Raw genomic sequence first — 25534 nt, forward strand, 5'->3', positions numbered from 1 at the left:
ACCCCGAGACAGTTTAGGCCTCCCGGTGCGACCGAAGGGCCAGAGCTCCACAGTGAAGCAGAGGTCTTTTGAAAGAAGGTGAACGCCACACCTTTCTGCCTTGGGAATCGGCATCTGCGCCCGCTTGAGGCCGAAACCCCACGCCCTTCCTTGGGGACAAGACCTAGAAGTTACCGGTTCTATTGACCCCGCCTGCCTGGGAAGCCGTGACCAAGAAGTCCAGCCTGGTCCCTGGGAGGCGTTCCGTAGGGAGCCCAAGAGACCATGCTGAACCGCACGCTTGTGTCGGCCTGGGTTGACTGCACCAACTTCCGAGGGTCCCGCGCGCTGAGACACGCCTTCGTCCCAGGAGACCACTCCGAGGTTCCCAGGAGCCGCCCCGCCTCCGGTCCCCGCCCCGTGCCCTCGAAGCGCATAGACTTCAGCTTGCGCGCCACTAAGTCCAGATGCAGCTCCAGCCCGACGTCCCAGGGACACAGACAGAGGAACAGGAGCGCTGCGCGGAGTCCGACCACCTCGGTGACCGCTACCTCAGTCCCACTGCTCCTCTCCTGGGCTGTAGACCCTCTGAACCCTCCTCAGCATCCTTCCTGTGCCTCTTGCACTCTCCTCCAGGCGCAAAGGACATGCGACCGGCTAAGCCAGGCTCTCCTCTGCCCGCGCTTCTCTTGTTGGCGCTGGCTTTGTCCCCACCCGGGGTCCAGGGAAGGCCCCGGGGGCGCAGAGCAGCTCGCGTCGCAGAGCCCAAACCGTTGCTTTTCCTCCCCGCAGCGGGAACGCGCGCCTCTCCTAGCGCCTCCAGGAGCTCAGGTAAGTCATCGCTGCCCCAGCTCATCCCTTGTCTGAACCTGGGTCTTTGTGGATTACTTTTGGAACTGGGCAAAACATGTGCTTTGGGAAGCCTGAATCAAGCATAACAGAGAACAGAACGCCTCTGCAGATTCCCTTGTCAGGGAAAGATGTGATGGGCTTATTAGATTTACCATGGTAAAATTACAAAATCTGACAGACAAAGAAATAGTCTTTATGTGCCCTTTTCCAGGTGTGGAAACCTTTCGGGAAATCAACTGATAGAGCAGCTGAAAACATCTCAGTTTGAGCCTTACCGGCCAGGGATAATCAATGGGTTATGTAATTATCAGAGCCTCCTTTCTGGATCTTGTGGGTTTTTCAGAATGAACTAACCTGACTGCCATCAGAGACCTATTATGCAGAAATGCCCTTCTCCTTCCCCTTCAAGCTGGCCATAGTGATTAACACTACTTTCCACAGGCTGCTGTGGCTGATGTTAATGGAACCTTTTCTGAGTCTGTTTAGAAGGGTCCCAAATGCTGCCAACTGCTCCCATATCAACTCTGGACACTTAGGTTCCTGTGACTTAGATGCCTAAGGAGGTTGGAGGAATGATGAGGGAGAAAAATCTGCCACTACATAGGGTCGTGAGACACCCAAAGTTAGAGAAGAAGTTGTGTGACGGAGGAGGAAAAGAGAAAAGCCCAGAGAATAGGTCAGGGGCAGCTGGGTTATGTTGGGAATGGGGGTGACCGGAGGAGTACAAGATGCTGAATGATGAGGAAGAAGGAGAGAAACTATTCAAAGTGACTTAGTCACATCCTGCAAAAACAAAGGTGGAGATGCTGGCAGAGACTGGGAGTAGAAAGGTCCATCTTCAGAGTCACTTGGTGGCCTTCACCCTGAAAGACCAAGCCCAACGTGCCTTAGGATGTCCAGCACCTTCCACCTGGCTGTCATGCCATAGTTCCTAAGGCCTCTTCTGCCTCATACTTCACTTTTAAGAAAGCAAAGAGGGATTTTTAGTACTCTGCTTGGTTTTGTGGTACTGTGAATTGAACACAGGACCTCATGCATGCTAAGCAAGTCCTCTACCACTATATTCCCAGCTCTTTTTAAAATTTCATCTTGAGGCCGGGCATGGTAGCACATGCCTGCAGTCCCAGTAGCTCGGGAGGCTGAGGCAGGATGATTGGGAGTTTAAAGTAAGCCTCAGCAACTAAGCAAGGCCCTGAGCAACTTAGCACGACCCTGTCTCCAAATTAGAAATAAAAAGGGCTGGGGAACTGGTCCAGTGGTTGAATGCCCCTGTGTTCAATCCCTGGTACCAAAATAATTAATAATAATAATAATAATAATAATAATAATAATAATATTTTTTCACTTTGAGACAGAGTCTCACTAAGTTGCCCATGCTGGCCTTGAACTTCTGATCCTCCTATCTAGCTGGGTAGCTGGGGTTACAGGTGTGCACCACCACATCCAGTCTCACTTTTCTTTCATAATAGTTATGACATAATAAGTATACTTATTCGTTCCACAAATGTCCACCTGTCTTTACATGGCAGTCATTATGTAGAGGGCTGAGGCTACCCAGAGCAGCCAGCAGCCAGGTGGCTGCTTTTCCCAGCACATTCAGGGTGTGGAGGGAGGGAAAGGCTTGAGCATACACACACTGAATGAGCAAGATGTTCTGCAGGATGTGGGGAGTGAAACAGGGAAGTGTTGGGAAGGCATGGGAGGCCGAGATGGGTCTGAACCGAGTGTGTGGAAGACCTAGGTAGAGCCTTTCAAGAAGGCAGAAAGCCCTCAAGAAGGGGTGGAGTGGAAATAGTGACCACAGCAGGGGCCTGCATGTTGCTGCCACACATGATCATACACTGACTTACAATAACTGCTTATCCAAGTATTTATTTCAGAGGATGCCATGTCAGTATGGAATGTAAAAGGAATGAGAGAAGGTCTCAAACTATGGAGCATGTATGGAAACATATTAATTCAGATCTTGTGTTTCATTTAAGTTTAACAGATTCTTTTCTCTTTGGTTAAAGACAGTGAAAACTTATTGAAGTAAGTTAGGAGGAAGAAAACAGAATATTTTATTCCAAGTTAAAAGTGTTAACAATCTGATGCTGGGCTTGATGACCCATACCTGTAATCCCAGTGCCTCCAAAGAATGAGGCAGGAAGATCAAAAGTTCAAAATCAGCCTCAGCAACTTAGTGAGGCCCTAAGCAAATTAGTGAGACCCTGTCTCTAAATAAAATATAAAAAAGGCCTGTGGATACTGGTTCAGTGGTTGAGCGCCCCTGGGTTCAATCCCCAGTGCCAAAAATAAAAGTAAAAAAAAAGATAAAATCTGAAGTTTGGTGGGTTTTTCTTCTTTTTTTCTTTTGTACCAGAGGTTGAATCCAGGGGTGCTTAACCACTGAGCCACATCCTTAGCCCTTTTTATATTTTATTTTGAGACAGGGTCTCACTAAGTGGTTGAGGCTGGCTTTGAACTTGCCTGCCTCAGCCTCCTGAGCTGCTGGAATTACAGGCGTGTACCACCATGCCCAGCAACTATCTAAAGTTTTAAAAACCAATACAGTCTGATGGAAGGTGACTGGTGAGCCACCCCAAAATCCCTTTCTTTCTATACCTGTTTGTAGTGATCTCTTCCTTTGATTATGGGACTTTATTCATATGGGAGTAAAAGGGTGGCACATTACGTCTGAAGTTGTCTGTGAATGGAACACTTGGACATGGATCAGGGACAAACAAGCACATGAATACAGAGAGGACAAGGACCCATCTGGATGTTCTCATAGTGTTGCTGGAGACAGACTGGTTGAGAAGCAGCAGCAGCACTTGGAGACAAGAACTCCAAACTTTATTTTATGCTGGGCGGACCCAGAAGAAAATAAAAACTCCAAATTCTGAGCCCTGATGCACAGTTTTTCACAATATTTATAGGTTATTTGATGTCATCTTAGACCCATTCTATCTTTGGGGCTTTTTCCTCTTTTTTAAAAAAATTCCTAATCTATGTGGCTGAAGGCCTTGTGCAGGGCCTCTAACCTAAAGCATGCTCACAGAACAGATAAGAAGAAAGAGCTCTTTTCACAGACATCTATTACATTTCAGGAGGGAGTAGTCAGACTCTTAGAGCAGTTATTGACAATGGGAAAGGTAGGAACCCATGGTTAATTAGGCTTCCTAGAGAAAGGCAGAGAAAGAGGAGTGGAACTGACCCCTTCCCCAGCCATTGGTCTCTTACCATAATGTTTCTGTAATTTCATTTCACAACCAGATCTGATTTAGCCATCACAGTAGGAAATGCTGAAGGTTTGGTTGGTGTCATAGCTTATTCAAGAGGAAACATCTCCTAGATGCTGGAGGTTAAGGACTCTCACCTGCACCAGATGTGTCTGGAATTCTGTCCCCATAATTCTGCAGTATAATAAGCACCATCACACTAATGTACATGTTCTGGGTTCTAAAATCTTTGCTGTGCATGTAAGTAGAAAAGACTAACTAGGGCTCAATTTCTCCTAGTACTGCTCACACAACACAGATTACTTCTGACACCAGATGTGTTGGTTTCCCCTACACCAAGGAAGCAATTGATTCTGCAGGGCACACCAACTGAGTGTCCTCTAATCCAATTCACTTCCAATACTTTCTATCTAGTGACCATGTCAAATCCCTCAGGTACTAAGACTCAGTCCCTAAGACTGACCCCCTCATCAGATTGCCAATGTGAAGCCCCAGGTGGTTTTACCAGTGCTTCTGACTGACCAGCTATAAATCAGTGTTCCCACTACTCCCTGTTCAGGTTCCACTAATTTTCTAGTGTGTTTCACAGAACTTAGGGAAACATGTTTACCAGTTTATCACAAAGGATTCAGATGCATAGGACTAGACATAGGGGAAGAGATTCAGAGCTTCTTGGCCCTTCTAGGGCCAGCTAGTCTCCATGAACCTTCTGCATTTTTGGCTATTCCATAGCTCTCTGAACACTCACCTTTTGGGGTTTTATGGAGGCTTCACTACATAGTCATGACTGATTAAATTACTGGTCATTGGTGATCTACTTCACCTTCAACCCCTGTTTCCTCCCTGGGGGATGAGAGAGAATGAAAGTCTCAATCATCTTATCCTGCCTTGATCTATCTTGCAACCAGCCTTTATACTGGAGCTACCTAAGGACTAGCAGCCCTCAATCAACTCATTAACATGCAAATGCATATTATCACTTCAGAGATTTCAAGAATTTTAGGATTTGTATCCCAAGAAGACCAAATGCATATTTCACAATATCCCAGCATACACTTGCACTTTCTCCCTTCACAGGCAACTTCTTCACATTTACAGGTGAGGCTGGAGGTGGGAGGATCTTTCCCAGGCTGAAAGAGCAGTAAATATGAAAACTGGAGTCAAGAGGAGGACAACAATTTTGTTACCTTCTAGGTCATAGTTTGTGTGTTTGTGTGTGTGTATGTGTGTGTGTGTGTGTGTGTGTGTGTGTAGGAGTGCCAGCTTTAGGTTCCAGGAGCTCATGAGATTCACTGTCCTTGGCTCACCTTCCTCCACAGCCCATTCATTGTTCACACACATATTCATTAATTTATTCAACCATTCAGCACGCATTTGCAGTCACTGATATTCTTGGGATTGTAAAGTTCACCAATTTTTAAAACTTGCTTTTATGGAGCTCAGGTCAGTTGATAAATCCTGCCAAGTTCTAGAGTTTAGCTCTTCCTTTTTATTGTCCTTTCCACCACTCCAGTTCAAGCTCTCATGAGAGTGTTATAATGACCGTCTAGATTGTCTCTCTAGCTCATTTATTATCCCCACCATTATGTTTTTATTGGGAAAAGAATTAGGAAGTGTGGGTTTTTATTCCCTTCCTACCCTCTTGTTCCTGTCATCTCCTCCCTTCCTTTTCTCTGAGTATCACATTAGCAAAGGGAGCATAAGAGGAATCCTACCTTAAACTGCCAGAAGAAAAGGGGTATTAGATGGGCTAGGGATGTGGCTCAGTGACAGAGTGCTTACCTAGCATGCATGAGACCCTAGGTTTGATCACCAACACTGCCAAAAAAGGCAGGCATTGGAAGTCTCACCCAATGAGACATGCTCTGGGTCAGAGGCTAAGAAATGGGCCTAGTGCAAATAGAAAAGAGGTTTGGAGGAGATCAAGAAGAGGTAAAATGTGGGGAGAGGGAACAGTAATGAAAACTGTTGGAAAATTTTAATGTATATTACATCTCCTTTGCAACCTCTTTTTAAGAGATTTTGTAAACATGTTATTTCTGCAGACTTTCTGGGGTCATATTTGTATTGTTTTAATGTAAAACTTTACTGACATAGAGCTTAAGGAAATATTGTGAAAATTGGTGAGGTTATTCTGAACAATTGCAAATGAACATTTTAATAAGTAGTGTGGAGCTGGTCCCTCTCCAGGCACAAATCTACAGTGGCTTCTCTTCATTTTCCGTGAAAGTCCTAACTCCTTTTGAAGGCAGGACATTCATGTGGCTTTGTGATTGTTGTTTGGTTCTCACAGGGCTGCCTCCTGTGCCTCTGTACCAGTCACAGGCTTGGTACTTGATCTTTACAGATGCCATTCTGACTCTGTCTGCTATTTTGTTGTGTTCTAAAATGCACTTCTCTTACCTTTTCCTGTTCTATCCACTTCCCTTGGAGGAAAACCAAAGCATTTTTCCTCTGTTCCGAGGATCAACACAGAGGACTTCTGTGACCTTGAAATGTGTGCTAAGTTTCTCCTCACTAGCAAGCAAGCAAGCAATTCCACTATGACACACACCAGCTGAGTGTCCTTCAATCCAATTCAATTCTTTCCTTTTTTGCAGTATTAGGAATGAGCCTATGATGCTCTACCACTGAGCTACATCCCCAATCCTTTTTATTTTTTTATTTTGAGACAGGGTCTCATTAAGTTGTCCAGCTTGGCCTCAAAGTTATGATCCTCCTGCCTCAGCCTCCCAAATAGCTGAAATTTATAGGCAGGTGTGTCCAGTTAATCCAGTTCAATTCCAACACTATCTACTTGAATATAGGGTCAGACCCCACAGGTTGAGGACTCCGTCCCTAAAATATTCCCACTTCAAACCCAGTCACAAGTCTGAGCCTCTGACCTTTTTTGACTATTGAATGAGAGTAAAATCAACCTAGTTGAACAATGGAAATTATATTTATTTGGTGCCAATTAGAATTACAATATTGGAAAACACAGATTCAAGAAAGTTTGAAAATGTACTCCAAGGTTTTCCAAAATGGTGACTATCTATAGCTTTAAACCAAAGGGTGTTGGGAATTACATCACTTGTGAGTCAGGCATTATGACTGGTCCTGGCACAAATTAAACTGTCTTCTAAGAAAGGGATCAGATATGATTCATTTGGGGGAAGAGGTTCATTATATAGAAGGTTATTTAAGGTTAACAGTGTTTCAGGAAACTGCAGTTTGGCCCTGGGCAAAGGTCACCTTGTTCTGCTGGAATACTGGGGGTGTATGTAGGGGTGGGTAGGAAGTGCCCAGTTCAAAGGTTCAGCCATGGGTATATATGAGATCTGTTTGTGGCCTCCCAACTCCATTTTAAGTTCCCTGGAACCAGTGCTACTCCATTTTGATATTCTTCCTTGACATGATCAACCAACTACAAACTAGAGTCCCCACAACCCCTTCTCAGGTTTGTTTGATTTCTTAGAGCAGTTCACAGAACTCAGGGAAGCATTTTGTTTACAGTTATTGGATAAAATTATTTAGGATATACATAGGATGCCCTTCCCAGGGTGAGCTACCCTCCATGAATCTCATATGTGTAGCTATCCAGAGCTCTCAGACCCTTCTTTTTGGGTTTTACGGAGACTTCATTACATAGGCATGATTGACTAAATCACTGGCCATCGGTGACCAACTTTACCTTCAGCCTCTCTTCCATCCCTGGGCTAAAAGTCCCAATCATCTAATCCTGCCTTGGTGTTGCTGGTGATCAGTCCCCATCCTGAAGATACATAGGGCTGCCATTCCTCAGTCAACCCTTCTGCATACAAAAAGACACACTCATGTCAGAGATTCCAAAGATTTTAGGAGCTGTATGACAGGAAGCAGGTACAAAGAGCAAATATATATTTCTCAGTATCACAACCCTCTTCCTTTGTGATGTTTTCTGCAGTTATTTAAAAAATATTCAAACCCTAAATTCACTTTGCAAATATACCACAACTCTGGCAAAATCTAAAAAAAAAGAAAAAAAAAACAACAACAACAACAAAAAGCAAACCAAAAAACAAAACACATATGTACTTGAATATTGCTGGGAGTTGCATAATAATGGAATTTTACTTGTAAAACCCAAATTCCCTCTATTGTATTGTCATTTACTATTGTGTCCACCCACTTAGTCATATTGGTGATGATTTCTTTCACATGAATGAAATAATTATTTTTGCTACTTTTCATATCACCAGGGTGGGTACTTCAAAAAATTTTAATGTATATATTTAAGTTATGCACCTCATGTTTGGTATACATATATATAGGGAAATTATTACTCAAACAACCATATCTATTACCTTTCACTTTAATAATTTAAAATATTTTATTTGTGAATTATTGAAGCTTTTTGTTTTACTGAAGACTGTTTGCATGGGAACAGTCAAGATAGAAAGATTATATATGATTTTTCACCATGAAGTATATTCGACAGTTGCTATGATCAGAGGTCTGTTGTGCCTGATAGTTAGCCTCTATAATCATAAACTTCAGAAGTAGTCAGAGCTGATTTACATGAATGAATTCATACTCATTCACAGTGTTTCTGGTAATAATTGCTGCCTGCATGTAGGAGTCCATCCAAATAGCTGCCAAATGATGAAATTCTGTGCAGGAAGTTGACAGAATCACCCAGTGTTGCTTCTCCCTACCTGGAGTGGCTCAGTCATAGAACTACTTACCACTCACATATTGGCAAAAAACTGAGATTTAAAATTTTTCTTTTTGATATTAATTTCTCTTTTGGCCTCAGTTTTATTGCTGGGAATAAATTCTAAAGCATTTTGGAGCAGGTTTCTAAGATTTTTGTTGCTTGGTAGAAGTGTAGACAAATGAAGGCAGGTGGTGTTCCTTCTTGTATATGACTATAGAAAACACCAGAAAAGTGGGAAGGAACTCTGTCTGTATTCTTTGTTTCTCTTTTGAAGGTTTCAGTTGCCTGTGGTCAACTGAGGTCTCAAAATATTAAATGGAAAATTCCAGAAATAAACAATTCACAAGTTTAAAATTACCTGCCCTTCTTTTTTTTTTTTTTAAGCATTTTTGTTTATTGTAAACAAATGGGATACATGTTGTTTCTCTGTTTGTACATGGCGTAAAGGCATACCATTTGTGTAATCATAAATTTACATAGGGTAATGTTGTTTGATTCATTCTGTTATTTTTTCCCTTCCCCCCCACCCCTCCCACCCCTCTTTTCCCTCTATACAGTCCTTCCTTCCTCCATTCTTGCCCCCCTCCCTAACCCTAACTCTAACCCTAACACTAACCCCTCCCACCCTCCATTATGTGTCATCATCCACTTATTAGCGATATCATTTGTCCTTTGGTTTTTTGAGATTGGCTTATCTCACTTAGCATGATATTCTCCAGTTTCATCCATTTGCCTGCAAATGCCATCATTTTATCATTCTTTATGGCTGAGTAATATTCCATTGTATATATATACCACAGTTTCTTTATCCATTCATCAATTGAAGGACATCTAGGTTGGTTCCACAATCTGGCTATTGTGAACTGAGCAGCTATGAACATTGATGTGGCTGTATCTCTGTAGTATGCTGATTTTAAATCCTTTGGGTATAGGTCAAGGAGTGGGATAGCTGGGTCAAATGGTGGTTCCATTCCAAGTTTTCTAAGGAGTCTCCACATTGCTTTCCAGAGTGGCTGCACTAATTTGCAGCCCCACCAGCAATGTATGAGTGTACCTTTCTCCCCACATCCTCGCCAACACCTGTTGTTGCTTGTATTCTTGATAATCGCCATTCTAATTGGGGTGAGATGGAATCTTAGGGTGGTTTTGATTTGCATTTCTCTTATTACTAGAGATGTTGAACATTTTTCCATATGTTTGTTGATTGCTTGTAGATCTTCTTCTGTGAAGTGTCTATTCATTTCCTTAGCCCATTTGTCGATTGGATTATTTGCATTCTTGGTGTAGAGTTTTTTGAGTTCTTTATAGATTCTGGAGATTAGTGCTCTATCTGAAGTATGATTGGCAAAGATTTTCTCCCACTCTGTAGGCTCTTTCTTCGCATTGCTAATAGTTTCCTTTGCTGAGAGAAAGCTTTTTAGTTTGAATCTATCCCAGTTATTAATTCTTGATTTTATTTCTTGTGCTATGGGAGTCCTGTTGAGGAAGTCTGGTCCTAAGCCGACATGTTGAAGCTCTGGACCTACTTTTTCTTCTATAAGATGCAAGGTCTCTGGTCTGATTCCGAGATCCTTAATCCATTTTGAGTTTAGTTTCGTGCATGGTGAGAGATATGGGTTTAGTTTCATTCTGTTGCATATGGATTTCCAATTCTGCCAGCACCATTTGTTGAAGAGGCTATCTTTTCTCCATTGCATATTTTTGGCCCCTTTGTCTAGTATGAGAAAATTGTATTTATTTGGGTTTGTGTCCATGTCCTCTATTCTGTACCATTGATCCACCTTTCTATTTTGGTACCAATACCATGCCGTTTTTGTTACTATTGCTTTGTAGTAGAGGTGAAGATCTGGTATTGCGATACCCTCTGCTTCACTCGTTCTGCCAAGGATTGCTTTAGCTATTCTGGGTTTTTTATTCTTCCAGATGAATTTCATAATTGCTTGCTCTATTTCTGTAAGGTACATCATTGGGATTTTAATTGGAATTGCATTGAATCTGTATAGAACTTTTGGTAGTGTGGCCATTTTGACAATATTAATTCTGCCTATCCAAGAACATGGGAGATCTTTCCATCTTCTAAGGTTTTCTTTAATTTCTTTCTTTAGTGTTCTGTAGTTCTCATTGTAGAGGTCTTTCACCTCTTTTTTTTTATTGTATACAAATGGGATACATGTTGTTTCTCTATTTGTACATAGAGTCAAGGCATACCATTTGTGTAATCATACGTTTATATAGGCAATGATGTTTATTTTTTTCCCTTCCCCCCCACCCCTCCCACCCCTCTTTTCCCTCTATACAGTCCTTCTTTCCTTCATTCTTACCGCTCTCCTTATCCCTAACCCTAAACCTAACCCTAAACCTAATGCTAACCCCTCCCACCCCCCATTATATGTCCTCATCCACTTATCACCGAGATCATTCGTCCTTTAGTTTTTTGAGATGGGCTTATCTCACTTAGCATGATATTCCCCAATTTCGTCCATTTGCCTACAAATGCCATAATTTTATCATTCTTCATTGCGGAGTAATATTCCATTATATATATATGCCACAGTTTCTTTATCCATTCATCAACTGAAGGGCATCTAGGTTGGTTCCACAATCTGGCTATGGTGAATTGAGCAGCAATGAACATTGATGGGGCTGTATCTCTGTAGTATGCTGATTTTAAGTCCTTTGGGTATAGGCCAAGGAGTGGGATAGCTGGGTCAAATGGTGTTTCCATTCCAAGCTTTCTGAGGAATCTCCACACTGCTTTCCAGAGTGGCTGCACTAATTTGCAACCCCACCAGCAATGTATGAGTGTTCCTTTTTCACCACATCCTCGCCAACACCTATTGTTGCTTGTATTCTTGATAATCGCCATTCTAATTGGGGTGAGATGAAATCTTAGGATAGTTTTGATTTGCATTTCCCTAATTACTAGGGATGTTGAACATTTTTTCATATATCTGTTGATTACTTGTACATCTTCTTCTGTGAAGTGTCTGTTCATTTCCTTAGCCCATTTGTTGATTGGATTATTTGTATTCTTCGTGTAGAGTTTTTTGAGTTCTTTATAGATTCTGGAAATTAGCGCTCTATCTGAGGTATGGTTGGCAAAGATATTCTTCCACTCTGTAGGCTCTCTCTTCACATTTCTGATAGTTTCCTTTGCTGAGAGAAAGCTTTTTAGTTTGAATCTATCCCAGTTGTTGATTCTTTCTTTTATTTCTTGTGCTATGGGAGTCCTGTTAAGGAAGTCTGATCCTAAGCCAACAAGTTGAAGATTTGGACCTACTTTTTCTTCTATAAGATGCAGGGTCTCTGGTCTGATTCCGAGGTCCTTGATCCATTTTGAGTTGAGTTTTGTGCAGGGTGAGAGATAGGGGTTTAATTTCATTCTGTTGCATATGGATTTCCAGTTTTCCCAGCACCATTTGTTAAAGAGGCTATCTTTTCTCCATTGCATATTTTTGGCTCCTTTGTCTAGTATGAGAAAATTGTATTTATTTGGGTTTGTGTCCATGTCCTGTATTCTGTACCAATGATCTACCTGTCTATTTTGGTACCAATACCATGCCGTTTTTGTTACTATTGCTTTGTAGTAGAGTTGAAGATCTAGTATTGCAATACCCACTGCTTCGCTCTTGCTACTGAGGATTGCTTTAGCTATTCTAGGTTTTTTATTCTTCCAGATGAATTTCATAATTGCTTGCTCTATTTCTGCAAGGTACATCATTGGGATTTTAATTGGAATTGCATTGAATCTGTATAGCACTTTAGGTAGTATAGCCATTTTGACAATATTAATTCTGCCTATCCAGGAACATGGGAGATCTTTCCATCTTCTAAGGTTTTCTTTAATTTCTTTCTTTAGTGTTCTGTAGTTCTCATTGTAGAGGTCTTTCACCTCTTTTGTGAGATTGATTCCCAAGTATTTTATTTTTTTCGAAGCTATTGTGAATGGAGTAGTTTTCCTAATTTCTCTTTCTGAAGATTCATCGCTTATGTATAAAAATGCCATAGATTTATGTGCATTGATCTTATATCCCGCTACTTTACTGAATTCACTAATGAGATCTAAAAGTTTTCTGGTGGAAAACTATTTTTTCTAGTGTTTTGAGCATGAAGGGGTGCTGTATTTTATCAAATGCTTTCTCTGCATCTATTGAAATAATCATGTGATTCTTGACTTTAAGTCTATTGATATGGTGAATGACATTTATTGATTTCTGGATGTTGAACCAACCTTGCATCCCTGGGATGAAACCCACTTGATCATGGTGCACTATCTTTTTAATATGTTTTTGTATGCAATTTGCTAAAATTTTGTTTAGAATTTTTGCATCCATATTCATTAAGGATATTGGTCTGAAATTTTCTTTCTTCGATGTGTCTCTGTCTGGTTTAGGTATCAGGGTAATATTGGCTTCATAGAATGAGTTTGGGAGGGTTCCCTCCTCTTCTATTTTATGGAATACTTTGAGAAGTATTGGAATGAGCTCTTCTTTAAAGGTTTTGTAGAACTCGGCTGAGAACCCATCTGGTCCTGGGCTTTTCTTTGTTGGTAGGCTATTGATGACTTCTTCTATTTCATTACTTGAAATTGGTCTATTTAAATTGTGTATGTCCTCCTCATTCAGTTTAGGCAATTCATGTGTCTCTAGAAACCTGTTGATGTCTGAAATTTTCTATTTTGTTGGAGTATAGATTTTCAAAATAGCTTCTAATTATGTTTTGTATTTCAGTCGTGTCTGTTGTGATATTTCCTTGTTCATTCCGAATTTTAGTGATTTGGGTTTTCTCTCGTCTTCTCTTTGTTAGTGTGGCTAAAGGTTTATCAATTTTGTTTATTTTTTCGAAGAACCAACTATTTATTTTGTCAATTTTTTGTATTGTTTCTTTTGTTTCAATTTTGTTGATTTCAGCTCTGAGTTTAACTATTTCCTGTCTTCTACTACTTTTGGTGTTGGTCTGTTCTTCTTTTTCTAGGGCTTTGAGCTGTAGTGTTAGGTCGTTTATTTGTTGAGTTTTACTTCTTTTATTAAATGCGCTCCATGAAATAAATCTTCCTCTAAGTACTGCTTTCATAGTGTCCCAGAGATTTTGATATGATGTTTCGTTGTTCTCGTTTCCCTCTAAGAGTTTTTTAATTTCCTTCCTAATATCTTCTGTTATCCATTCATCATATAATAGCATATTGTTTAATCTCCAGGTGTTGGAGTAGTTTCTGTTTTTTACTCTTTCATTTATTTCTAACTTCAATCCATTATGATCTGATAGAATACAAGGTAGTGTCTCTATCTTCTTGTATTTGCTGACATTAACTTTGTGGCATAATATATGGTCTATTTTAGAGAAGGATCCATGTGCTGCTGAGAAGAAAGTGTATTCGCTCTTGGTTGGATGGTATATTCTATGAATGTCTGTTAAGTCGAAATTATTGATTGTGTTATTGAGATCTATGGTTTCTTTGTTCAATTTTTGTTTGGAAGATCTGTCCAGTGGTAAGAGAGGCGTGTTAAAATCACCTAGTATTATTGTGTTATGGTCTATTTGGTTTCTAAAATTGAGAAGGATTTGTTTGACATACATGGATGAGCCACTGTTTGGGGCATAGATGTTTATGATTGTTATATCTTGCTGATTTATGCTTCCCTTAAGCAGTATGAAATGTCCTTCTTTATCCCTTCTGACTAACATTGGCTTGAAGTCCACATTATCTGAAATGAGGATGGATACTCCAGCTTTTTTGCTGTGTCCATGTGCATGGTATGTTTTTCCCCATCCTTTCACCTTTAGTCTATGGGTATCTCTTTCTATGAGGTGAGTCTCTTGCAGGCAACATATTGTTGGATCTTTCTTTTTAATCCAATCTGCCAGTCTATGTCTTTTGATTGATGAGTTCAGGCCATTAACATTCAGGGTTATTACTGAGATATGATTTGTATTCCTGGTCATTTGGTTCATATTTAAAATTTTATTTATTTATTTATTTATATTTTGACACAACTTGGTTCCTCCTTTATTTGACAGTTCCTTTAGGCTAATTCCTCCCTTTGCTGATTTGCTTCTTTGTTTTTTATCTCTTCCTTATGGAATATTTTGCTGAGAATGTTCTGTAATGCTGGCTTTCTTTTTGTAAACTCCTTTAGCTTTTGTTTATCATGGAATGATTTTATTTCATCGTCAAATTTGAAGGTAAGTTTTGCTGGGTATAAGATTCTTGGTTGGCATCCATTTTCTTTCAGAACTTGAAAAATGTTGTTCCAGGTCCTTCTAGCTTTTAGGGTCTGGATTGAAAAATCTGCTGATATCCGTATTGGTTTCCCCCTGAATGTAATTTGGTTCTTTTCTCTCACAGCCTTTAAAATTCTGTCTTTATTTTGTATGTTAGATATTTTCATTATAATGTGCCTTGGTGTGGGTCTGTTGTAATTTTGTGTATTTGGAGTCTATAAGCCTCTTGAACTTGATTTTCCATTTCATTCTTCAGATTTGGGAAATTTTCTGATATTATTTCATTGAATAGATTGTTCATTCCTTTGGTTTGTTTCTCTAAGCCTTCCTCAATCCCAATAACTCTCAAATTTGGCCTTTTCATGATATCCCATAGTTCTTACAGATTCTGTTCATGATTTCTTACCATCTTCTCTGTTTGTTCAACTTTGTTTTCCAGGTTAAATATTTTGTCTTCAATATCTGAAGTTCTGTCTTCCAGGTGTTCTATCCTATTGTTTATGCTTTCTATGGAGTTCTTAATTTGGTTTATTTTTTCCTTCATTTCAAGGATTTCTGTTTGGTTTTTTTTTTTTCAATATCTCTAACTCTTTATTGAAATGATCTTTTGCTTCCTGTATTTGCTCTGTTAACTGTCGATTGGTGCGATCATTCAATGCCTGAATTTGCTCTTTCATCTCATCATTTGCTTCCCTAATCATTTTAATTATGTACATTCTGAACTCCCTTTCTGTCATTTCTTCTGCCATGCTGTCATTGGATTTTATTGATGTAACATCTAGATTTGTTTGGGGCATTTTCTTCCCTTGTTTTCTCATATTGTTCAGGAATCAGTGGGTCATTAAGATATTGTAGATTTCCTCTCTCGACTTATAATGTCCCTGAAGATTGCTAGTATATCCCCTCTTATCCTTCAGTAGCCTGCAGTCTTGGAGGAAGTTGATAATGCGGTGCTCCACAAGGAAGCTGCCTCTCTAGGGTTGGTGACCCTCAGGTGGGGTATATTCCCTGATAGTGGGCAGAGGTGCCTCCACTTGTTGACCAATGGTCATCCAAAGGGGAACTAGGCTGTGGGCTGAGGCATGGCCTGTTTGTTCCTGTGTCTCTGGTTTTACTGACCTTGTGGGAAAACCTCACCCAGCGGGGAAGACTCGCTGGTCAGTTCCCCTCCTAGAGGTTCCCCTCAATTTACAACTACCACCTGGGCTAGGCTGTCTTCCTCTGCAACGTTCCCAGGGGCCCAGACCTACCTCCTGGGCCTGGGAGCTTCACCCTTCGCAGGCGAGTCTCCTTAGGCTGCCTCTCCTCAGAGAATCTGCCCGCAGTCCTGGAAACTTCGCTCCGCCCCTAGGCGTGTCTCGGTGTGGCTCTTCCAGCAAGAAGCCGCCTAGCTCCTGGGACCCTGCTCTGCACCTAATCGCCTGGCTATGCGGCCCCTCCTCTGAGCCGCCACCTGGAGCCCGTACAATAGCTCCGAGACCCAGAGACCCGCCACAAACCTCCTCCTCCGGACAGCCGCCCGGTTTCCGACGCAGTCACTAGGAGTTCAAGCAACTCACTTCGCGTCTCCTCCTCCCGCCAACCGCCCGCAGCCCTAGGCAATCACTCCAAGTCCAAGTGACCCGCCCTGTTCCTCCTTCTCCTCCTCGGGGTAGCCCCCCGGGTGTTCAGGACCGGTGGCTCCGAGACCAAGTGACCCCCTCGCTCCTTCTCCAGGCAGGCCACCGGTGTTCAGGAGCGGTCGTTCTGAGTTCAAACAGCTTGTCACGCAGCTCCTCCTCTGGCAACCGCCTGCGGCCCTGATGTAGTCACCCCCAGACCAAGTGACCCACCTCGCTCCTCCTCCAGGCAGGCCACCGGTGTTCAGGAGCGGTCGTTCTGAGTTCAAATAGCTCGCCACACAGGCTCCTCCTCTGGCAACCGCCTGCGGCCCTGATGTAGTCACCCCCAGACCAGACGACCCGCCGTGCTCCTCCTCCTTCTCCGGGCAGCCCCCCAGGTGTTCAGAAGCGGTTGTTCTGAGTCCAAACAGCTCGCCACGCCGCTCCTCCTCAGGCAGCCGCCCAGAGCCCCAGTGGTCGCTCCAAGTCCAAGCGCTGTGCTGAGCCACCTCCTCTACGATGATCCCAGTTGTCCGTGTTTACCGCTCCAGTCAATTACCTGCCCTTCTAAACAGCATGATGAGATCTCATGCTGACTTGCTGTGGCCCACCCATGTTTTCAACCTTTCTTTTGTTCAGTGAATTCATGCTGTACATACTACCTGTCCATCAATCACCTGCCCATTTGGGATATTATATAAACTATGGTCTGTTGTGGTTTTGTAGTGTTTATATTCAAGTAACCCTCATAGTACTTAAATAGTGACCCAAAGCACAAAAGTAGTGATGCTGACAATCAGATATGCCTAAGAGAAGATGTAAGTTCTTCCTTTAAGTGCAAAAGGAAAAGTACAGTGAGATATTTTGAGAGACCGTATTTCTCTTGCTATTGTTATCATTGTTATATTGTTGTAATTATTCTGTTTTATTAGTTATTATTGCTAATCCTTTACTGTGCCTAATTTATAAATTAAGCTTTATCATAGATATGTATAAAAGAGAAAAAACAGTATACATAGGGCTTGGTACTAACTGCAGTTTCAGATATCCTCAGGGCATCCTGCCATGTCTCCCCCCACCCCCCTTGAATAAGGGGACTACATAGCATGTTCTGAAGTTTAAACATTTGTTATAACTCTAGTTCTGAATCAATCAGGACAAGTTGTCAGGAAATAATAGTTATGATATTTATATCGTACTTGAAAATATGTCATCTATTATGTATTAATAACATCAAAATTATATTAAAATGTGATTTATTTGAAGTGATTGCCTTTCCAATTAGATTATTTTTTGGTAATGATTTTTTTCTCCCTGAACACGAATACTATTTTTCTCCAGCAGTGTCTTCATATTGTAACTCATTACTTTGATATTACTATATCTGTGTAGATGTGAGTTTCTTTAATCTGGGACTGAGGATTAATTGTTTTTTAATGCCCTTGGTCTACACAAGTCACAGCATAAAGTTGACATTTAGGGATTTGGGGGGAGAGAGGAAGGAAGGAATTGAATTTTCGAAAAGAAACTTTTGAGAGTTTTTTTTAAATTTAATTTTGAAAGTTAAAGAATTTGAATTTTTATTTACCCAAAGCCAAGAGAGACCTATCAACTTATTATTTAATTTGTACCATTATGAGCGTGAATAAGCATAAGCTAATTTCTTACCATGTGATTATATTTAGACAATACATCATTTGTTGCTCTTAATATTTTCTAGAGCAATGGTTCTTAACATGAGGCTCCTGGAACCACATGCAAATTTCAAATGTGATTCTTGAACTTGGCCCTGGATATGACATATCTGTGAATGCAGCTTGTGGATCTGTATTTCAGCAAGTTCTTTGAGAATTATCATGTACATTGAACTTTTGGAACCACCCAATTTTTAAATTGGGAACATAGGGAGGAGAAAGATGGCACATCAGAATCTTTTAGAATGTTTCTTCAGAAAGAGACAATGGCTGACTGCCCTCCCCAACCCTGGTCAAGCTTCTAGTTTGGCAATTCATTGTCTGCTCTCTCTCCATCCCTGCATGCAGACACTGCTCTGTAGCTACATTTCAGTGTGTTTTGAAAGTTAATCTGTGAAAAAAGTTTCCTTGGCTTACCAGCTTCAGGACCATGACCTCTTTCTTAGAGAGTCTCTATGCAAGTACTATAAAGTCCTGCAGAAAAGGAAACTTTATGTAAACCAGTATTATTCAGACTTTTTTTTTCACTTAGCCTTACTGGAATCTCACGGAACTAGGTTTTGAAGGGATCCGTGAGCGGAAACTGTTTCAGTCACTGCAGGTAAGCCAACCCTCTTTCATCACCTAGGGAACTCTGGGAAGACAGGCCTAGGCTGAAGGAGAGAAGGGAAGGTGAACAGGAGGAGGATGAAGTGGGGGGCAAGGACACTGCAAGCGAGTACTTGAGGAATAGTGACGTACTGTCTTCTAGGTGACAAGGCACCCTGTCATTCAATGGAAAAGTAAATATCCAGAGATGAGTTTAGCAATATGGCAAGTTATTCATCTAAAATTTAAATGCTGTTCTTGAAGAATGCAACCCTTGTACACATTTGGTACTTCTGTTAACCTTTTTAAAATTTAATATATACACATTCAGCTTTGCTTGAATTTTAGAGAATCCGAGATTACTGTTCATTTTAATTGTTCAGCATGTCAATTTCACACATGGTGGACATAAGACAAAGGATATGAGCCAACTTAAGGAAAATCATCATTATGAAGTTGTAGTTACTTGTGTGAAAACAAGGACACAAATGCAATTAAACAATTTAAGCCCTGAAAGATGATTATTTTTGGCTGATTATTTGGTAAAAATTTCATTGATAGTATCAAATACTACAGTGCTATACTATTGATGCTGTTGCTCTCTTCCATGATTTAGGTCTTTAGAGACAGCCTACCTGAGACAGTCTCTGGACAGGGTGTATCTCAGACTTTTCAGTGTCCCAGGGAATGGCCTATCAGGAGGCCTGTGATGCACCTGACAGCGGCCCTATCTGTAAGTGCACAGGCTCATGGCTTCTCACTCTGTTGAAGTCCTGCACTGGCATCAGAGCAATGATGAACTGAAAAGATGAATGTCACCACAGCCACTTCAGAGCTTGGTTATATTTATTTATAGGAGATTTTATGTTGCCAGAAGATATGCCTGTTGTTAAGAAAGGGAAAACACAACTCACTTGTTGGGTTTGGAGTCCTACCCATTTGTGTAACTGTTTCCTGTGACTATCCCCAGCATTTCCTTCCTAGATTAGAAAACAAAGTCTTATTTAAATAGGGAAATATTTACAGTTTGAATTTCAAGTCTGGAGTATAGAAATTAATTACTGCATTAAATAATTACTTGGTATTACTACATTAATTGATGCAGTGTTAAAATAGCAACTTCTTGAAAATTCTTCATCAGTAGAGTAAAAATAAAAGATACTCCAGGGACTAGGGATGTGTCTTTGTTGAGGAGCATGTGCCTAGTAAGTGGGAGTCCCTGAATTTGATCTTCCGTGCCGTTAAAAATGCAAAAGATCCTTTGGAAGAAAAAAAAAGAAAGAAAGAAACTTAATACATAGGCGAGGTTATGTGAGAATGTTATTAAACTTGCTTATCTTATATGTTGGCATTTTTAATTTATTTTAGTTTTATTATTGTTACTGTTGTGGTTTTATTCATACAATTTTCTAAATCCCCACTTATTTTCTTAGGAAACAATACTTCCTGTGCTTGCACATTATGTTTTGCAATATAATTAGATATTTTTAAAAACTGGCAAAAAATTTTAACATATAGTAATCAGGTTGTGTTAATCAGCTTTTAATTATGTAACAAATACCTGAGGCAATCAGCTTATAAAAAGAAAAGTTTTATTTTGGCTTACAGTTTTGGCGGTTTCAGTCCATGACTGATTGGCCCTATTGCTTTTGGGCCTGTGACAAGGTTGAACATTTTGGCAGCAGCATGTGAAAAAATTACTCACTTCATGGCTGGGATGCAAAAGAGGAAAAGGGAGATGCTGAGGTCTTACTATCACCTTCAAGACCATGCCTCCAGTGACCAAAAGGTCTCCCACTAAGCCCCACCTCTTAAAGGTTCTACCACCTTCCAAAATCTGCACTAACTGGGGATCAAGGCTTTAATACATATCCCAACATAGCACATGTAATAATTAAAGTACACATTTCAAAAATACAGTTAGGGGCCCAGTGCGCCTGCGCTGTCTGGCGCGAGACCGCATGGCCCTGTGGCAGCCAGCGAGGCCTTTGTGCTGGCTGCCTCGGGGAACCTGCGAGCTAGGCAAGGGGCGCCCGGCAGCTGCCAGACGAGCTGGGAGGCGGGCGGGGGTGGGGACTGGGCTCTTCCTCTGGCCCTCGTGGGTGTTCCCCGGGCGGTGGGAGAGAGGCGGGTGGTCAAGTCGGGGTTTCGGGGAGCAGTGCCCATTGCGGGGGGGGGGGCTGGAACTAACCTGCTTGAACATGCAAAATCCTGGGTCCATCTCAAGTCCTAGGAGTGAGTTCCCTAGAATGTCTGGGACCCTCTTTTGGGTGGACCCCCACCTTTGGGAATTTTTAAGGCCACTGCCCCTCACGGGTCGTGTACCTCCAGGCATGAGACCTGTGACTGCTACTTCGGACCCCTTTCAAGACTAGTGCGTTGATGCTTCTGGTGGTCAGTGTTTTGATAGCCCTCTCCCCTAATTTGGAAGGAGGGGCTGGTCTTGGCTTTGGAAAGGCAGTGGGGACGGACCCCTTTGGTGAAACAAAGAATTTGTCACCTGCTGTTTTTAATCTCCCTGATTTTGAAAGATATCCTTTTTCTTTCTTTTTGGTGCTGGGGCTCCCACATGCTTAACAAACTCTCTTATCACTGAGCTACATCCCCAGACTGGACGATGCCTTTGATTCTTCATCACTTTTAATTGCTCCTTTCTCGTGTTGGGGTGCCCGCCACCTGCAGAGTGCCAGCTGGGGTGCTGGAGGTGCACTGAGAATGCTTGGGTGAGCAGGTGTGGAGCCAGGAGAGCCAGCACTTATTCAGCTGAGCACTGTGGTTGTCTGTGGTTCTTTGCTGTCTGCTCTTTGGGCTATAGAGTAAGGGGTGGCTTGTGTTTGGAAGTTTGGTGACAGGATCAGGACAAGCTCAGGTTCTGAGTTCAAAAATGTGTAGGAACAGCAAAGGGGAGGTGCAACTTGCAGCCCCTGAATGTGTAGACGTTGGGTAATGGATCTACAAGCAGTCCTCCTGAGGACACTGTTTTCCATTGTTGCCCTTGTCTGGCTGTGACTTTGCTCTCTTCTGAGCTCTTTAGAAAGCTGACATTCCTGGGGTTCTGGTTTGAGGGCCCATGAGGAGGCCTCGGGCCAGGGTCCTCCCGAGCCATTTCCAAGAACACTGGTACTCTGGTCTGTGACTGCCTCTGTGGTCCTTTGCTCAGTTAACACCTTTGCAGCAAATACTGGGCTCTGGGCCTGACTGCTTAGCTGGCATGGACAGTGGGTCCACCCCTCCTGGTGTCAGGGCACCAGCCACCACCCCATGTGCTGATCTGCAGAGATCTACAGGGTACTGGGGAAGCCCTGTAGGGCCCCTCTGAGAAAAGGACAGGGTAGCAGGGGGCACCTGGGCAAAGGCCCCTGGAGACTGAGGGCTGGCTACAGCTCCGGAGCTGAACCAAGATCAGGCTGGCCAGTGTCCTGAGACTGATCACATCATACCTTTCGCATTCCCATCTACTCTGGGGCTTCTCAGAGCTCAGCCATGGGGTCCCCTCTGAGGCCCCAATCCCAGATATAGGGGTCTAGCTGTAGGAAGTGAAGCTGAATGGTCCAGAGCTGCCCTCCAAGGTGCAGGTCTGTGTTCCTTGCCCTGGACTTCAGTCTTGGTGTTTGACCTGTCTGCTCCCTCCAGGCCTGACATAGGAGAGTTCACGCTTCTGTGCTCATTTTTATTCCCTGTGTCTGGCTTTATTAAATGTGTTCATTTTTCTTTCAATAAAATACCAGGGATATCTTTCTGTGTCAAAAAAAAAAATACAGTAAGGTATTTTGAAATATACTGGTAAATTAACTCTTGCTCAAAGAATTCCATTGCCTCATCTAGGAAGCAACATATTTGGAAACACTAACGTTTTTATAGAAGATTATAGGGAGAGAGATAAATTTTCTTATAATCATTTTTGCATTGTTGCCAAAGAATATAAAACAAGTATGATTAGGTTACTATTCCTTCCAGTATCTACCATCACTTATGTTCTAAAATATATCTGAGATTTGTTTTTCAGGTATCATAAGACACATAGGCTGAAAATGACTGTCATGGAGGAAGACATTTATCTTCACGAGTACCTAGAAACAGGAGGCATAGCACATCATGTAGAGCCACACTGGGAGCACCAGGGCAGGTCAGGGAACCAAGGGAATGGAGAAAGGTGTGGGTAGGAGTTTTTATTGTGGTTTCTGTAAGACAACTCCAGAAGGTTTAGGACCAGCTGGTTTGAATATTGTCAGTGGACTCTGATGCTAAGTAAGGGCTGTCCCTAGTTGTCTGGTCCATGGCCCTGCAATGATTAGGGGAGGGTAACAGTGGCCGAGTCTGAGAGCCCAGGAGAGGATGTTGGGTGTGGGTGCTGGATTGGTTGGTTAGCCTAGGAAAGGCAAGTTTGCAGGTGAGTCTTTTGCCAGCTCTAGGAATTGGCCCTCATATTAGGAGAGACAGTCCCTCCAGGGTCAGCAGTGCCCCAGGTGTCGAAGCATCAGAGTATAGAACATAAAGTCATGATTAGTACAACCCACAGAACCAAATTTGACCTCCTTTGTGAACTTTACCTGAGTACCAGCCCTCATTCTTTGTTCCTGCCTGTGGTGCAACCTGGTCTTCAGCCCATTCACTGCAGGTAGCAGTCAGTCTTAATCTTACTTGGCCTTTGGATGTTTTGCTGCTCTCTCCTGCTCTCTTTAAGTGATTTCTGTGTTTCCACATTTATTCTCACTTTGTTCCGACTTCTCTGATGATTCCTTCTCTCCCCTGATCTCTTCTTCAGCCATCCCAGTGATTCATTTTTGCCTGTGGGGTGTTCTCTGGAGTAATCATGTGTACCCCTCCAGATTCATCTATTGCCTCTGTGCAATTGATTCCAAAATATATCTCCATCACTATTCCATTCCTGCTGTTTATTTTTTGTGATACTGGGGAACAAACCTAGGACCTCACACACAGCTAGGCAAGCACTCTATTGCTGAGCTACATCCCCAGCCCCATTCCTTACTTTTTACATTCACATAACCACAGTGTGCTGATCATCTGCCACAGGACTCTCAAACTTGACTTCTACTCACATGAGCCTGCACTTCTATCTTCAAACTTACTCTCTGTCCTTTATTTCTGGCCTCAGTAATGACAAGGTTTTGATTCTTGGACACTGTGCTTCTAGGGTGATGTGCATTTACTATTGGATTAACAGCCCTCTGGGGTTTTCCAGAGGCTCAGTGTATTGATTGACTTCTAGCTGCCTAATCAATCAATCAAGAATATTATTAGCACTTTATTCTATGTCTTCTTCTAGACAGTTTTCTGCTGTCATTTGCTTGTCATTCTTAATAACAGATTGCACATAAAAATGTCATCCAATGTAAAATGCTTTTTATCTCTTTGCTTTTGAAATGTTAATATTTTTATAAGACTTGTTTTTTAAAGAGTCTATGAAATGATAATTTTAAATCTGAGAGGGAGCTAACTGGATTAGACAATTTTCAATTGAATGTGATTATACCAAATAAACTGTGTTCCCATAAAAAAATAAGGTCTGATGCTGTAGATCTGCACCTCATCTACATTTCTGTCAAGCTGAAAATGCTGATGCTGCTGGTCAGGGGAATATACTTTAAATAACAAAAAGTTGGAAGACAAGAAGAAACCCGTTTGAACTTAGTTTATTACCCTGTGTGTAATTTACAACCTACATAAGCCTCATGAAAAGATACATAAAAAGGGAGTTAAACAATGCTCCCATTTATTTAAATGTATTAAACCCTAATGGAAGAGGCCTGATATAAAAACATATATTTAAAGTGCATGTTTATGCATTTGTAAGTATATATCAGTACAACCTCTTTGTGAGTATATAAGAAAAGAGAAAGATGCCTATTTGATGACTTTCCATTTTCAAAACACAATCATTGTATTTTAAAAAAATATTGTTTGAATATGTTTAAAAGTTAATAGCATTTCCTGTTGTATATTTAATACATTTGAATTTTTCTCCCAATACATTTTCTATCTGTAATTCTTATTATGTTATGAATGTAGTTGTTCTTATTTTTGAAAATGGAACTGTTTTTATATATTTAAAAAAAAGATTAATAGTGCCATCTCCTTACCTAAAAGAATTGATAATTCTAGGAGCTTTGCAGCATTTCTATAAAAGTACCTCATAAAATATTGGTTTAAAACATGTATCCACAGTACCTCATAAAGGAATGAGAGTCAATGTTTATTTATTATTTATCATATCAGAACAAATTATCTTTGTGGAAAGATTATAAGTTATATGGAAGTACAAGCAAATAACATTTTTCAGTGTTTTGTAGTTGTTCTGTTATTTTTATTATTTCACATGATCTGCTTTTTTTTTTGTACCAGAGATTGAACCCAGCAGTGCTTAACCACTGAACCACATCCCTAGTTCTTTTTAAAAAATATTTTATTTAGAGACAGGGTCTTGCTAAGTTGCTTAGGGCCTTGCCAAGTTGGTGAATCTGGTTTTGACCTCATGATCCTCCTGCCTCAGCCTCCCAAACCTGGGATTACAGGCATGCACCACCTCCCCTGGCTGATATCAACTCATTTTTTAACAAGGAGATAAGAATGTGAGATTAGTATGCCATATATACATGCAGACATATACATAAGCATATGTATATATATGCAAATTTATTTCATAAAAAGATTATAATTTAAAATTATTGAAGTGCAGAT

General features: G+C 41.4%; 1 protein-coding gene across 1 annotated transcript in view; it reads left to right on the forward strand.

Moving 5' to 3' along the window:
* Window positions 1-466: 466 nt before the first annotated feature.
* The window catches only part of Alkal1 (ALK and LTK ligand 1), a 40450-nt gene continuing 15382 nt past the window's right edge, over window positions 467-25534 (forward strand). Inside the window, exon 1 of the mRNA XM_047527290.1 lies at window positions 467-810. Coding sequence (XP_047383246.1) covers window positions 627-810 — 184 coding nt within the window. The 5' untranslated portion in view covers window positions 467-626. The remainder of the gene's footprint in view (window positions 811-25534) is intronic.

This window comes from Sciurus carolinensis, chromosome 1, assembly GCF_902686445.1.
Source record: "Sciurus carolinensis chromosome 1, mSciCar1.2, whole genome shotgun sequence".
NCBI classification, from domain to species: domain Eukaryota; kingdom Metazoa; phylum Chordata; class Mammalia; order Rodentia; family Sciuridae; genus Sciurus; species Sciurus carolinensis.